This window comes from Moschus berezovskii, chromosome 11 (assembly GCF_049115385.1).
Source record: "Moschus berezovskii isolate FMDL1 chromosome 11, NW_MosBer_1.0, whole genome shotgun sequence".
NCBI classification, from domain to species: domain Eukaryota; kingdom Metazoa; phylum Chordata; class Mammalia; order Artiodactyla; family Moschidae; genus Moschus; species Moschus berezovskii.
In genome coordinates this window covers 47,447,986-47,464,599 of record NC_142470.1, presented here as the reverse complement: position 1 = coordinate 47,464,599, position 16,614 = coordinate 47,447,986, and the positions used below count along the sequence as shown (strand labels likewise).

The 16,614-nt window shown below is 35.5% G+C and overlaps 1 protein-coding gene across 5 annotated transcripts in view; it reads right to left on the bottom strand.

The window, feature by feature from the left end:
- USP34 (ubiquitin specific peptidase 34) overlaps positions 1 to 16,614 on the bottom strand; it is a 227,615-nt gene that overhangs the window by 35,239 nt on the left and 175,762 nt on the right. For 4 of the 5 annotated variants that reach the window (XR_016038579.1, XM_055399249.2, XM_055399252.2 and 1 more), the window contains 11 exons: positions 15,984 to 16,156; positions 12,681 to 12,834; positions 10,536 to 10,614; positions 9,142 to 9,195; positions 8,937 to 9,032; positions 6,755 to 6,850; positions 2,960 to 3,024; positions 2,793 to 2,868; positions 2,653 to 2,700; positions 2,499 to 2,564; positions 685 to 765 (listed from right to left, as the gene is read on the bottom strand). Coding sequence is in view for 4 of the 5 variants with exons in the window: in XM_055399249.2 (XP_055255224.2) it covers positions 685 to 765; positions 2,499 to 2,564; positions 2,653 to 2,700; positions 2,793 to 2,868; positions 2,960 to 3,024; positions 6,755 to 6,850; positions 8,937 to 9,032; positions 9,142 to 9,195; positions 10,536 to 10,614; positions 12,681 to 12,834; positions 15,984 to 16,156 (988 nt within the window). In the remaining variant the exon portion in view is untranslated. The remainder of the gene's footprint in view (positions 1 to 684; positions 766 to 2,498; positions 2,565 to 2,652; positions 2,701 to 2,792; positions 2,869 to 2,959; positions 3,025 to 6,754; positions 6,851 to 8,936; positions 9,033 to 9,141; positions 9,196 to 10,535; positions 10,615 to 12,680; positions 12,835 to 15,983; positions 16,157 to 16,614) is intronic. The other variant, XM_055399251.2, reaches the window with a different exon arrangement.

Here is a 16,614-nt window from a genome sequence, read left to right as displayed (position 1 = left end):
GAGAAGGGACAGGATAAAATGGAAGTGACTGCTCATAGGTATGGGATTTCTTTTCAGGGTACTATAAAATTATAGACAGATAATAGTTGCATGTTTGGGAACAGGACTAAAAACCACTAAATTTTACACATCAGAAAGTTTTATAAGAATTATATATGAAGAATAACTTAAAGTAGCATCTTTCAGATTAAATTTTTGGTTTTGTATCCTAAGTGGATATATGTGTTTTTCTTTCTTGTTCATTTTTCCATTGGTTTAAGAAAAATAAATTGATTCATGTGATAGCTCAGAATCTGTCACAGAAATAAGCTATATACTATTCATTTAACTTTCAAGGCTATTACCGTACCCTACCACGATTAGAGCACCTAAGGAACTGAAAAAGTATCAGTACAATTCACATATCGCAAATCAATCCTGTGTCCCCAGAGTACAAAACACATAACTGACAAAACAGGCAGTTATAGCTATCTTCCCATAACCAGGAAATGTGAATTATTTTAATCACTTGAATGGAATGATAGCTGATTTCCCAAGAAGCTGGTGAAAATAACAGCAAAGTGACTTTTGTGGTAAGAGGTCAATCTTTTCAATGCTTTCAATGCTAGGTTAAAGTATATTTATGGGCAAATTCAGAGTAATCAATTTGAAAACTACTTCTTTTTCAAAGAAAATTTTTCTTACCTGTCTCACAATTTGATTAGGGCACTTAATTAGTATCTGCATTGGCCACCAATCATCATCAGCCATGCGGTCCAGAAACCACTGTAAGAAAATCATGTGATTTTAATATTCAACCAATACTTGGGGATAAACATTACACAAGGATTTTAATTTTAACTGACATTTGAATTATTTTAAGTTCTCACCAAAACAGATTCTTCAGTTGGGAGAAAGTCTAAAATCTAAAATGCCTAAAGTCATAATCAAAGTCTTATCAACACGGAATTCCATGGATGCCATTTATATTACAGTGTACAACCCACATGATAACAAATGGCAGTGCTTAACAAAGTGGAATACTATTTTCCTCTCAGACTTCTTAAATGTCACACTGTAGAATCTTTTGCTCCTATTAATAAGATAGGATCTGAGTATGATTCACTTTTCCTCTGTTTAAAACCAATTTATGTTCTTTTGACAACAAAAAACATTTTACACTTACTTAGTTTAGATAATTTCCCATTAATTTCAAGATATCTCTTAATCACATATTTAACTCCTTTATTGAACTGTACTGCTCATTAATGCATACATATAATTGCTGACAACTGTAGAGAATTTTAACTCCTTGAGAGAGTTTCAGAGGCAAATCCTTAGTGAAAAAACTGAAGTGACAACTTTATTAAAAAACAACAAAAACAAAACAAATTTATGACCTAATATAGTTTCTGCATCTACCAGTTTCTTAAAAATCATGAAGAGGAAGGGGAATAGAGGTGTATGTCAAAGAACACCCAAAAGATGCTATAGGTCAAAACCAGCATGTGGAAAATCCTGCAGAACAAATGACAAAGTGGTACAGAGGGGGAAAAAAAGGTAACTACAGCTGCTCCTTGGTATGGAGTCCCAGCATATACAAAAATCTGCAAATACTCAAGTCCCATAGCTGACCCTCTGTATCTGAGATTCCTCTTCATTCTCAGATTTAACCAACCACAGATTGTACAGTACTGTACATATCTATTGAAAAAAATCTATGTATGAGAGGACAAACAGTTCAAACCCCTGTTGTCCAAGGATCAACTGTATTATAGGTGAAAAAAGATTTATAAGACAAAAGCAAATGTGGAAAGGATCTTGTTTGAATGCTAATTCAAACAAACCAACTGAAAAATACCCAAAATCTCTCTAAAACCCTATATGTGAAAAAAATCTTCAACTAATCTCATTGTACATGTCTCCCATTTCTGGAAATTTATAAGACTTGGATTCCTAGAAAGAGACACACCACGCTGCAAGACCATAAAAATGATAAACAATAGTAAGATCACAATATGGCTAAGTGATTATTACCAGTGTGCATATTATCCTAAGGGATATGTTTCTCTTATAAGGCAATTCTGGAAAAGATAAAACAGGACATAAACTGATCTAGTGGGATAGATTTTCCTATTTTCCTCAGGGGGTAAGGGATCTACTATTTTCCTCAGGGGGTAAGGGAGATACCTATTTTTTAGTATTTTCTGGTAACATGCAAAAGTAGTTAAGATGTATCTGGTACAGTCCTAAATCTTCTATACTTTTTCCTTCTGATACGTGAATGGGAGAACACAAGAACTTTTAAGTAACTTAAAAACCAATTATTTACTCAGTGTAATGAAGCTGATACATAATTATAAATTTCTCTTGGCTATCAAGTAATTTTAGGAATAACCGACACTGGGCTTTCTATGACTTATATAAAATAATTTTGCTGTAGCATCTAAGTTAAGAATAAAAGAGACAAGAAAGTGAATCTTAAGCTATGCATTGTTTTGTTGAATTATTCACCTCACCTCACAAGCTGCTTGACTATTATTAAATTGCTTGGTCAACAGTTCAATCCACTGAAGCATTGTGGGCTAAAAAAGAAAAAGAAGTCACTGGAGGTTTTAAGACCTATCTGATAAATGACAAATACCACAAAAGTTTAAAAAATAAAATATGCACCTTTTCTTTTGAATGAATAAATGTCTCTAGGACAAAGGAAGTGCTTAACTGCAAGAAAAGACAAAGTTAAGCAAAAAAAGATTTAATTATTTTAAAGTCATCAATTTTGAAGAAATTATCTAAGGTTACACATATATTACCTTTGCTGTCATTAAAGACACAGCTTTAGGATCTGGTAATGTACTGGGAATACAACTACACAACTGCCACATAAACCTAGAATTTGAAAATAATAGGTTAAAATTCTCACGAAGATTTTTTTTAAATGTGTAACAAAAGATCTCTTATTATAATCTACCAAACTTACCCAAAATATGTATGTTCAAAAATGTTTTTGTCTTGAAGAAACTGCATGTTATCATGCCAAATCCACTGAAGAAAAAAATGTTAACATGAGGTATCAGAAAGCATGTTTCATAACATTTTACCAATATTTTTCTTAGTCAAAATAAGACTTGCTCTAGAAGGAACCAAAACAAAACAAAAAAATACATGCACTTAAAATTCATGTTGACTTTTTTCCAGGTAAATGAAATATGGAAGTAGTCACTAAATCTGATCCAATTTATCATTACTTATCTGGCTAACTCAAGCCACCACACTGTTTTTATTCTAATTTATGAAAACTTTTGAAGTATGAACTCTGAAATTCCACCTGTCTGAAGAGAAAACATATAATAAACAAAACTATGTTATGTTGATAACACAGGAAAATGATGGTAGGTTAATATTTTTATAAAGGTTTATGTTTAAAAATTGGAAAAAAGTTATTTGGGTTCGCAGATCTAATGAGAGGTTTATAATAAATCATGAAAAAATATTTCTGACATCTGTCCTATAGAATTGCTTTTTTGACTTTTTTGTGTCCTTTACCTCTCTGAATACCCTAAATATGCTCTAAGTCATTGACAGTCAGTTCCATAAAATTATTTTTATCTGGAATAAATTTATGTTTTGATTAAATTTTACTTATTTTTGGCTATGCCGGGGTCTTCATCACTGCACACGGGCTTTCTCTAATTGCAGAGAGTGGGACTATTCTTCCTAGGGGTGCACAGGCTTCTCATTGTGGTAGCTTCTCTTGTTGCAGAGCACGAGCTCTAGAGCCAAGGGCTCAGTAGTTATGGTGCCCAGTTTAACTGTTCTGTGGCATGTGGGATCTTCCTGGACCAGATCAAATCCGTGTCCCATGCACTGGCAGGCGGGTTCTTAACCACTCTACCACCACAGGGAAGTCCCCTATGTTCTGATTATAGGTATTACTCTCTTCATCCCTCTGAAGATTTGAAACCACCTCTACCTGTCTTCCCTGTCCACTACTCTAGTCCAGAATCAGGTCTTAATATCACTAATTAGGGCTCCTAGTCGGACACGACTAAAGTGACTTAGCAGCAGCAGCAGCTCCATGTTATCAATATTTGAAAAAAATCACAGACCTGATTTGGCCTGCTTCAGAGTTCTTGTTCCTCTAGCATTTCTAACCATGGCAGCTTTCTTATAGCCCCGGGGAGAGACTGACAGCATTTACCTATCCCAATTCAGTGCCTTTTCACAGCAATAGAGCCCCATTCCAAGCTTCCTGCTTTTAGCCACAAGCTTAGCTCCTATGTCATAATTTTTGTCACCCTTTACCCCACAAGAACTTAACTCTCAACCACTACTGCTTTGGTCTTAGAGCCTGGTAGACCCTGGTTTCCACCAGGCTCAATGCTTTTCATTCTATTCCATTTTTGCCTAGAAAATTCCATGGCCAGAGGAACCTGGCAGGCTATATAGTCCATGGCGTCACAAAGAGTTGGACACAACTGAGCAACTGGGCACAATAATTTCTGTCCTACAGAAATATGCATTTTGTTTTTTGATGTCCCTTTTTACACTGTACCCATACAATGTATGTGGAGCCAACTGGGTATGTCTAAGTATTAGATTATTGCACTATACTGATGAAAACATTCCTAGGTATTTTACATGTATCTGTCCAACTTCACCTTGGGCCATTCCTCCTTGCACTTATTAAACACCACAGCCACAGAGATCATCATTCAGCTTCTAAAATATGCCAGTAAGCTCCACCCTTCTTCAAGAGATTTATACATAATGTTCTGTTTGCCTGGAGAACTTACCACATGATTAATTCCTTACTGACTTTCAAGTGTCAGTTTAAGGTTAACTTAGAACATATCCACATTACCTGCCCCCTCCAGCAATCCTGATCAACTCCCTACCATTTCTGAGCACTCTGCTTGTTCTATCCATAACAGTCACTACAATTTATCATGTTTGTTTATTTAATATATTTTATGGTTCTAAAATTTTCTATTTTCCCTTTGAGGAAGTCTGCTCCCAGCTATATTTCAACTGAAGAAATCTAAAGAACCAGATTCTAGTTTACGTCTAAAATCTATGTTGATATTAAATAATATAATAAAATATTACATTTTATTTAATTTTTAGTAAAATATATATGCAGCCAAACATTTTAAATTAATAAGCTAAAACAATTATAGGAGAAAATGTTTGGTTTAGGTCTGCAATCAAAAATAATGCTGGGGTGTCCCTGGTGGTTCAGTGGTTAAGAATTTGCCTGCCAATGCAGGAGACGGAGTTCAATCCTTGACGCAGGAAGATCCAACATGTTGCAGAGCAACTAAGCCTGTGTGCCACAACCACTGAGCCTGTGGCTCTAGACCCTGGGAGTCAAAATTACTGAGCCCATATGCCACCACTACTGAAAGCCTTAATGCCCTAGAGCCTGTACTCCAAAACAGAAGCCATCACAATGAGAAGCCTAGAGAGTAGCCCCCACTAGAGAAACTAGAGAAAAGCCCACAGAGCAACAAACACCAAACACAGCTGAAAATATATAAATAAAAAAATTTTTTTTTAAAAAGAGTAATGTGGTTCAGCTTGTTTTTCTATTATAGTAAAAGTCTGGGATTCTCTTTTGTCACAATGTAGATCAGTGGTCCTCAAAGAATGGTTTAGGGAAGGGAGAAGCAGGGAGCGGGGTGTGGCATGTAGGTACAGTGATCTTCACTGGGTGTCTGTAAAATTCAAACAATTTTATACAAGCAGCTCATGCAGCTCAATACCAGAAAAATAAACGACCCAATCAAAAAATGAGTCAAAGAACTAAACAGACATTTCTCCAAAGAAGACATACAGATGGCTAACAAACACATGAAAAGATGCTCAACATCATTCATTATCAGAGAAATGCAAATCAAAACCACAATGAAGTACCATCTCATGCAGGTCAGAATGGCTGCCATCAAAGAGTCTACAAACAATAAATGTTGGAGAGGGTGTGGAGAAAGGGAACCATCTTACACTGTTGGTGGGAATGCAAACTAGTACAGCCACTATGGAGAACAGTGTGGAGATTCCTTAAAAAACTGGAAATAGAACCGCCATACGACCCAGCAATCCCACTGCTGGGCATACACACTGAGGAAACCAGAATTGAAAGAGACATGTGTACCCCAATGTTCACTGCAGCACTGTTTACAATAGCCAGGACATGGAAGAACCTAGATGTCCATCGGCAGATGAATGGATATTACTCAGCTATAAAAAAGAATGCATTTGAATCAGTTCTAATGAGGTGGATGAAACTGGAGCCAATGATACACGGTGAAGTAAGTCAGAAAGAGAAACACCAATACAGTATATTAACGCATATATATGGAATTTAGAAAGATGGTAACGCCGACACTATATGTAAGACAGCAAAAGAGACACAGATGCAAAGAACAGACTTTTGGACTCGGAGAAGGCAGGGTGGGATGATTTGAGAGAATACCACTAAAACATGTATATTACCGTATGTGAAACATATGACCGGTCCAAGTTTGATGCATGAAACAGGGCACTCAAAGCCAGTGCACTGGGACAATCCAGAGGGATGGGGAGGGAGCGGGGAGGGGGGATTCAGGACAGGGGCACACATGTACAACCATGGCTGATTCATATCAATGTATGGCAAAAACCACCACCACAATATTGTAATTAGCCTCCAATTAAAATAATTTTTTAAAAAAGGATTCAAACAATTTTATTAGTAACACTAAAATGTTATCAGTCTTAAAAAAAATAAAACCACCTCATTCTCTTCTGAGTGTACAATGGAGTTTTCCAGAGGCTCAATGATGAATGAGATCACAAGAGACCAAATGCAGAAGCTGTTATGAGACTCCAGCTGTCTTCCATTAAATCAGGTATTAAGAGAGATTTGTAAAAAAAAAAAAAAGTAAAACAGGGCCACTTTCCTTACTGAACTGTTTTGTTCTGAAGAACATTTTTTTAAAAATTATTTATATCAGCATGTCTTGGGTTTTTTTTAAAATAAATTTTTAAAATTTGCTTTAATTTTAATATGGTAAATATTGATACATATAACCACATAAAAATGAATAGTTAAAACTCTAAGGTTCTCAATATTAAGAATATAAAGAAGTCCTGAGACCAGGAAATGAGCAATATACAGTTGACCCTTGTCATGCTATGCAGCATGCGAGACCTTGGTTCCTGGACCACAGATCAAATTCCCTGCAGTGGAAGGGCAGGGTCTTAATCTCTAGACCACCAGGGAAGTCCCTACAGCTAACCCAACGCTTGAATAATGAAGGAGTTAGGATTGCCAAAGTCCTGTAGTAAATATCTGTATATAACTTTTCTCTCCAAAATGTTAACTACTGATAGCCTACTTCTGTTGACTGGAAGCCTTTGGACTGATAGCATAAACAGTTGATTAGTACATATTTTGTATGTGTTATATACTTTATTCTTACAACAAAATAAGCTAGAGAAAATACATTTACAGTACTGTATTGTATTCATCTATATTGGTATGTTTATGTTGTCTGCTTACGAGATGAACTGTCAATACCTGCATCAATAGCTTTGGGTTTGTTTTTTTTTTTAGTATTTATCTATTTGACTGCACTTGGTCTCAGCTGTGGCAGGCAAGGTCTTTGATCTCTGCAGCATGTGGGATGTTTAGTTCTGGCATGCAGGATCTTTTTTAGCTGCAGCATGAAAGATCCAGGTCCCTGATCAAGGATCCAACCTGGCCCTCTGCATTGGGAGCTTGGAGTCTTAATCACTGGGCCATCAAGGAAGTCCCTCAAGAGTCTTATACAAAACACTGTAGATACTATATGTTTTATGAAAACTATACATCAAACATGAAAAGATAACGTGAAAAAGAAATTCATATTTACTTATACATCCTGCATTTATTGGGGAAAAGAAAAAACACATATAAGTAGAACCTTGTAGTTCAAGCCTATGCTGTTCATATGTCAACTGTACATCATTAATATTTTATTTAAAATTTTTTTTTACTTCAATAAGTGGGTTGACTATCATATATTTTTAGGGCTTCATCTAGAACATAGTCTACATTTATCTGAATACCCTGGGAACACAAAGTCTTGCACATAATGATGACGATAATTTATAATAATTTTGCTATTATGATAGAAGCTGAAATAAATTTTTGTATAAACAGGTGAGTTTCACAGTTTGATTTCTCGTTCTGATGGTAAACCCAATTAAGGGGTTTGGGAGAAGGTAATATTCTTGGCACTGCCTCAGAAAATTATAGGTAGGCAAGATACCATTAAGAGTGGGGAACAAAATCTCCTCAGCTACAAGACTTGACCAAAACAGTGCAAAATACCAGACAATCAATGAAAGTTTAATTGTCGTGATGGAAGATTACATGTTTACCAAGTAAACCTTCCTGCAGATTTATTTTCAGTACTTTTGGCTGAGTCAGTTTATAACACTGATATAACACACTCAGCATGAATATTTTTTATCAATCCCTAACAATATCACTTAAGATATTATTAAACGAAGAGAGCTTCATTAATACAAATGAGACATATTTTAAAATATATATATATATATATACATACATTTTAAATGCATTTAAAATACCCTTCTGTATGGAATACTCCCAGTCCTATCACCCAATCCAAATATATCACCAATCGTACAAGATAATTGTGAGCTTGCACTAATTCCACAAACCTTTTACCTCTCTTATTTTTCTTCAGTGTTACTAATAATTGTTTTCCACTCCCTTTAATCTCATTCACTTTATGTTCACCCGTCATATGTCAGTATTACCAAGACTACTTGTAAAATAAATAGTGTTAAGGTCTACTTTGGATTACAGATACTAATGATGTTTGAGTCTGCTTTTATATTATAGAATATTTGCATAAATACTTAACATGCTTTTAAATTGTTGCTAAACTTAAATTAACTCATACCTCTAGCAATTCGGATGAAACATCAAATTTGTACTCTTTGCCACTTTCTTCCTCTGGTTCCATGCGTTTGTAAAATAGCATATATGCACTGTGGGTCTTCAAGAAGGAAAAAATAGTATATTTTCATTTTGACATAGTTTAACTATACAAGTAGATAATACGGAAGTCAGAAAACAATGTAAAAATACATGAAGGAAATGGTTACCTTTTCAAAGGAGAAATCCATAAACTTATCTGTAACAGAATCATAGGTCTTGGTCTGTATAAAAAAATGAAAGTTTTCCTTCTTTAAGAAATGGGTACACCCAGCTGAATTTATATACAAAATATTTTACTAACAGATATTTAAAACTTTAGTAATTTTGTAAACAGTTCTCAAATAGCATTATCGCATAAAACTCTTTGACAGAAATTTTTGGCAAAGAAAAGATCAAAATATTTTTAAGGTACTTTACCACAATATATAAAGTTTAATATATATATATAGTTTTTTTTAATCAAAATATATAAAGTTTAATCAAAAGGACTGCAATCTGAAAAACTACCTTTTAAGAGAAGACTTTTACAAAGTTTGATTTCTTTTTAATCTTTTTTAAGGAACTATTCTAGGAATAACACCTAGAGATGCAATAGGTTTAGCTACGCCTTCAATGGTAACACATTATTTACTTCCTTCTACTCATTTTCGAAGTGTTAAGAATTTGTCTACTTCTCCTTTTTGATTCAGAATAGTACATAAGAGCATCAAAGAGCAATAAGAAAGCCTTTTCATTAAAATCCAGAATGGTGACCAGTTATTCACAATAAACATAGTTACTAAAGGGAAATATAACTTTATCTGGGCTTATCTGTGAAATATAAATTACTTTTTAATACCTGATTTAGAGAATCAACAGGGAAAACTTAAAGTTTTCAGAAAATTGCTACCAGGGTAAAATGCATATGAAGAAGTGAAATTATTTTAAGACTATTCCAATCTGTCTTTTTTACATCTTAACTGCTAAGTACATAACAGATAACCCTTTTCTATCCTGTCACTAGTGAAGTGAAGTCGCTCAGTCGTGTCTGACTCTTTGCAACCCCATGGACTGTAGCCCACCAGGCTCCTCCATCCATGGGATTCTCCAGGCAAGAATATTGGAGTGGGTTGCCACACTAGTAATAATTAGTAATAACAGCTGCTACTGTTACAGAAAGCACCAAGGAACAATCCTTAAAGTTCGGCTTAAGACAACTTCCTGGTCAAAGATTTCTCATAGTAAGTCAATAAAGAGCAATTTCTTCCTGCTCTAATCCCAAAGCCCTTAAGTAAACAACTTATTCAATAATGTCTTGTGTCACTGTAATTCAACTCTTATACTTTTATTTTTCAATTGTAAGTCAACCTTCTTAATCAGTTGAAGAAATCATTTTTAAAATATTTTTTTTCAAAAATTGCCATGTCTGGTATCTGCTCCAAACTTGGTAACTATACTGAACAAATAACAAATTTTAGATTAGGAACTAAAGGAAAGTTAAATGACTGTTTTTGGGTTTTATCATACTATAAAGCACTTGGAAAGTCACAAACCAATTAAAAATTTTTTGAATAAAACTTACCGTCATCTCTCCACCAAAACATTCAGAGGCAAGTTGAGCAGAATCAAAAGGTTTTACCTCAGCATCATTAAAAAGATACCTAAAGCAGAGCATATATGTACTGATCAAGTATATATGTACTATATATAAATATACGTATATGTGACTGGTTCAAAATTGGGAAAGGAGTATTGTCAACCTGTTTATTTAACTTATAAGCATAATACATCATGTAAAATGTCGGACTGGATGAATCACAAGCTGGAATCAAGATTGCTGGGAAAAATATCAACAACCTCAGATATGCTGATGACACTACACTTATGGCAGAAAGTGAAGAGGAACTAAAGAACCTCTTGATGACAGTGGAAAAGGAGAGTGAAAAAGCTGGCTTAAAACTCAACATTCAAAAACCTAAGATTATGGCATCTGGTCCCATCACTTCATGACAAACAGAAGGGTAAAAAGTGGAAAAAGACATATTTTATTTTCTTGGGCTCCAAAATCACTGCAGATGGTGACTGCAGCCATGAACTTAGAAGACATCTGCTTCTTAGCAGGGAAGCTATGAAAAACCTAGACAGTGTATTAAAAAGAAAAGACATCACTTTGCCAACAAAGGTTTGTATAGTCGAAGCTATGGCTTTTCCAGTAGTCTCCAGATGTGACAGCTGCACCATAAAGAAGGCTGAGCACCAAAGAATTGATGCTTTCTAACTGTGGTGTTGGAGAAGACTCTGTGAGTCCCTTGGGCTGCAAGGAGATAAAACCAGTCAATTCTGAAGGAAATCAGCCCTGAATATTCATTGGAAGGACTGATGGTAAAGCACCAATACTTCAGTCACCTGATGAGAAGAGTCGACTCATTGGAAAAGACCCTGATGCTTGGAAAATTTGAATGCAAAAGGAGAAGAGGGTGGTAGAGAATGAGATGGTTAGATAGCATCACTGACTCAAAGGAAATGCATGAATTTGAGCAGACTCTGGGAGCAGTGATCGACAGGGAAGCCTGGCATGCTACAGTTCATGGTACACGACTTAGCGACTAAACAACAATATTTACTTTATCTGTGTTGTGCCTAGTTTTAAAATATTTAAATTACATCCTAATATATTACAAATATTGATCAAACATTAATCTGCAATCAAGTCTAACTAAGCTCTTGTTTTGACAATTTTAATCCACTAGAAATTGGGAATATAGTTTCAAAACATTGTCATAACTGCCTTAAAATCTGATAGATCTATTTATAATCTAGGAGTAATAAAATACTTCATATAAGCGAGGAATAAAAAGTTTGCATAAATATAACATGTAAAGCTATTGGACAGAAAATATTAAGAGCCTGGAAAAGTTACAAAGATAAAGGTATCATTTCAAAATTTATTTTCAAATGGACCAGAAAAAGTAAAAGATACCATAGACATGATGGCTTAAAGAGAAATAGTTGAACAAAACTATTCTGCTAAAAAAGTGAAGCTGCTCAGTCGTGTGTGACTGTTTGCAATCCCATGGACTGTAACTTACCAGGCTCCTCCGTCCATGCAATTTTCCAGGCAAGAGTTCTGCTAAGCACAGATCAATTTACCAATGTACACTTTGTTCAAAGCAATATCCACAACACTTAGAACAATGCCTAGAACAGCAATAGTCTCTATATATGAGAATTTACCCAACAACGTTCAAAGGCCAAAAACCAGCTATTAAGGACTGATTGAATGACTTCCAGCCATTAACTTGATAAAAGATGATAAAAAAGAATGTGTGTTAGAGGGGAAAAGTAAAGTGAAGAAAATGGAGTATGCAGGTAATTTCTAACTGGAACATATAAGGACTTTGTGGCCATCCTATAGTAAGATTCAGAAGGTGCAATATTGTCTATGAATCTTAAGCTGTGTGCAAAACTCTTGAGGGTCTTCATTTTTCTTGAGTAAGCATTTATCAAGTTCTCAAAAAAGTGTAGAAATCTCTAAAGCTTAAGAACAATGGATTCGTATTATCTTTTGAAAGCTACTTTCATTTAAACATTTTATGTGCCCCCTTTCATAAAGTTTAGAAAACAAAAATCTGAAAACTTATCTTAGGAAAAAAACTATCATAAGCTTATACTTTAAAAATAGAAAAAGATTTTTTTTAATTCCAAGAAAAAAATATTTAAAACTCACCATTTATTGTTTTTATAAGCATGTGGGTTGACTATATCTCTAATGAAGCTGTAATAGTGTCCACCATCTGCTGTTCCTGTATGAACAGTCACTCCTATCAAGTCATACTCATAGCTCTCCGTGTCTTTTGAATGATCACTGACTTCCTTAAAACCTGAAATGATTTACATAAAATGGCAGTTAATTTTGAAAACAGCACACAGTGACATCTTAGAATCACTTGATAGACTATACTTCATGCACAGAAACAGGCGCAGATACTTTATATATTCAAACAGGCACAAAACAACTCTATTTGCTATCACTCATTATTTATAGCCTACAATTTTAAGGAACTTTTATACACATTATTGGAAAAACAACCACATTGTTAGTGCATAACTAGGGACAATGTCAACATAACAAGTAAATGTAAATTTTATTTATTTTTTTGGTTTAATCTGGCTGTTCCTTTTGAAATAGATAAACCTGAATTCAACAGTGTATATTATCTTTATTAGGAATAGGCAAACACAAGATCTGAAAGCTATCAACATATTTATGCCTGTTAGTCTCATGTTAAGGAAAAGCACTGTACTGGTAGCAACCTTCCAACTGTTTTATCAATTAATAAAAAGTACTATATATTAGAAGCTTTATGTACAAAGAAACAAATTAAAACATACTTCCAAGCATAGAGATTTCAATTTGAAAGATTATTATAATAGATACTAAGGTGAAAATCTCCAGAAGATGTATGATTTATGATCTGTATTTCCATCATCACACAGAAAGAAAAGATGTAATTAAAAAGCAAGTAAGAAAGAGCAGATCTGGTTCACCTGAGTGCACAGTCTAACATGAAAAGTGAAGCAACATATTAGCTGAAGAGGAGGAAATGGCTGACAGTGTCAAAGCAGTGGCTGAGGAGTTTGGGTATGTATACTAGGATCTGATTCTGTGGCCTAATAAACTCCTTTATCTTGGCATTTTTGTTATTTTCACTCATGGTGGCATCATGAAAAATACAGTGAAGTACAGTTACTATGCAGTCTTGGTATAATTTTACAAATGGTTTGAAAGCGTTCTGAAAAGTAGGATGTATATATACAATGTCAACTTCTTAACTCTGTCTATATTTTCAAACTTACCTCTTTTTGGTCACTTCCTGAAATTCCTAAACATACTCAACTTTATTATAAAGTTCTCTCCCTTAACCCTGTATCCCTTCATAGTTACAATCACCACCCTCTCTTTTCAAAGAAAGATATGTTATTCTCTTGAAAGAGCAGTGCTCACTCATTGCTTATATCTCTCATTTCCCATTTAGTGAAGAGTAAAACATTCACTCGGAGAAGGCAATGGCAAGCCACTCCAGTACTCTTGCCTGGAAAATCCCATGGACGTAGAAGCCTGGTAGGCTGCAGTCCATGGGGTCGCTACGAGTCAGACATGACTGAGCGACTTCACTTTCACTTTTCACTTTCACACATTGGAGAAGGAAATGGCAACCCACTCCAGTGTTCTTGCCTGGAGAATCCCAGGGACGGGGGAGCCTGGTGGGCTGCCGTCTATGGGGTCACACAGAGTCGGACACGACTGAAGTGACTTAGCAGCAGTAGCAGCAGCAAAACATTCACTAGATGCTCTTTAAGTGCCCGGCAATACAGTATAAAGATTAAAATATGGTTCTTTTTTCTAAATCTTATAATATGGTTGCTCTTCAAATCTCAAAAATTTCAATCTGCCTAACTTTCTATACAAACAAAACACCACCAGGCCTCTTATGTAAAACAGAACTTCTCTCTGCCAAAGAAGAATGGAAAAGGTAAGGGCTAAACCAGTTCTGCTTTCTTCTCTCCTCTCATCTATTCCCATTCCTCATCATGGTTCTTAGGGCATGAACACAGATGTTTGAAAATCACTGGTCTGATGGAAAGAACAGCAATTTGTAGGTAACTCAGGTGGCACTTTAAATTCACTGCAAACTGCCTTCCTACCACAATACCCATATTAAATTGCTGTGATAACCAAAGATCTTCAACATGTTAGATAATTTTCCCTTGTGGTCTTACTGGAACTGTTCCTTTTCTTTAGCATTCAATACTTCTGACCACATTCCCTCTTTCTTGAGCTCTTGAAGTACTGATCCCACTATTCACCTAACTGATCAAGCAGAAACCTTTCTTGACTTTTCCTTCCTCTAGGAGTAGACTGACTATAAGCTTCAGAGGGGTAGACACCATCTTCTTTGTTGTCATTATATTCTCATTATTATGATAGCAAGTTAAATAGTGGACAGATGTTCAGGAACTTTGATTTCATTTTTTCACTCAGTCATTGAGTTTCATTAACTCTACTGCCACAGACTTCTTTCCAACCCTACTGCTGCTAAGTCACTTCAGTCGTGTCCGAATCTGTGCGACCCCACAAACAGCAGCCCACCACGCTCACCCGTCCCTGGGATTCTCCAGGCAAGAACACTGGAGTGGGTTGCCATTTCCTTCTCCAATGTGTGAAAGTGAAAAGTGAAAGTGAAGTTACTCAGTCGTGTCCGACCCTTAGCGACCCCACGGACTGCAGCCTACCAGGCTCCTCCATCCATGGGATTTTCTAGGCAAGAGTACTTGCCTTCTCCGACCCTACTAGTACGCTTCTATTCCTGTGGTTTGCCTTAATGGCCTCCCCACACTCCTTTTATTCAGCCTCTAATCCATTTTTATTACTATAGTTAGAATAACTTTCTCCAAATCTCACCTGGTTATCTTGGTTTCCTGTTTAAAATTTTCCAGTAGCTTCACATTGAAATAAAAATCAAAATCATTAACTTGGCCTACAAAAGATTAATCTGGCTGCCACTTTTGCTATTTCACCAACCCCCTAACTGACACCCCCCCTCAGGCAACAAGACTATTCGCTCCTCTCAATCTAGCTCTTGATACTCAGGTTCTGCTTAAATGTCACCTTCTCTTGAAAGCAACCCTGTGATTCCCCTCAACCAATCTGACAACATTTCATGTTAATAATTCCCTGTTTAAAATATGCCATGCCCAATAGACTTAAGTTCTTCAAGACAAGGAACCATGTTTATCTCATTCACTATTGTGTCCCCAATGCCTAGAAAGGTGCCTGCAACACAGTCCTAGTAGATACAAAATGTTTATTGGCCAACTGTCTGAATATACCATATTGTCTTTAGAAACATTCTTCTAAGATTCAATTTAATTTTCTTAAATGTATTTTTAATTACAATGCTGTAATTAGGACTATCCTGTCATGGCGACTTACAGTAAACATAGGCAAGAGAAAGAAATTTTGCATTACCTTCTTTCCTGTCACTCTTTCCCATAAGGAAATCTTCTGTATAGGGTGTCATATCCAAACGTAATGGGAAGGAAAAGTGTGTATTCACTTTTTCTTTCATCATAGTGACCATATTAAATGTATACCTCATAGTATTGAAACTCAGAATTCGAGGCAATTTCTTAAAACATGCTCTGAAAGACAAAAACAAAAGTTGTTAAAAATTATCTTTCAAAAGTATTCTAGCTATTATCAACTACATTTATACTACACTTATTTCCATATTCAATTCAGAGTAATAATAAATAGTACTCTGAATCATGCTCTTATTAAATCTATCAATCTATCTCCTTCTTACATGACTTTCTATTCTGAAAGAACTTCCCCACGTCTAGATGGGAAAAACAAATTAAAAACTACAGTAGACTGTAGAATATGCCATGATGAGGATGGGAGAGCAAAGCACAGCCTTCTGAATTAGGTAAGATTATTTGGGAACCATTAGAAATGGCAACCCACTCCAGTGTTCTTGCCTGGAGAATCCCAGGGACGGGGGAGCCTGGTGGGCTTCCGTCTATGGGGTCGCACAGAGTCGGACACAACTGAAGCAACTCAGCAGCAGCAGCAGCAACATATCAGTACGGAGAAGTCA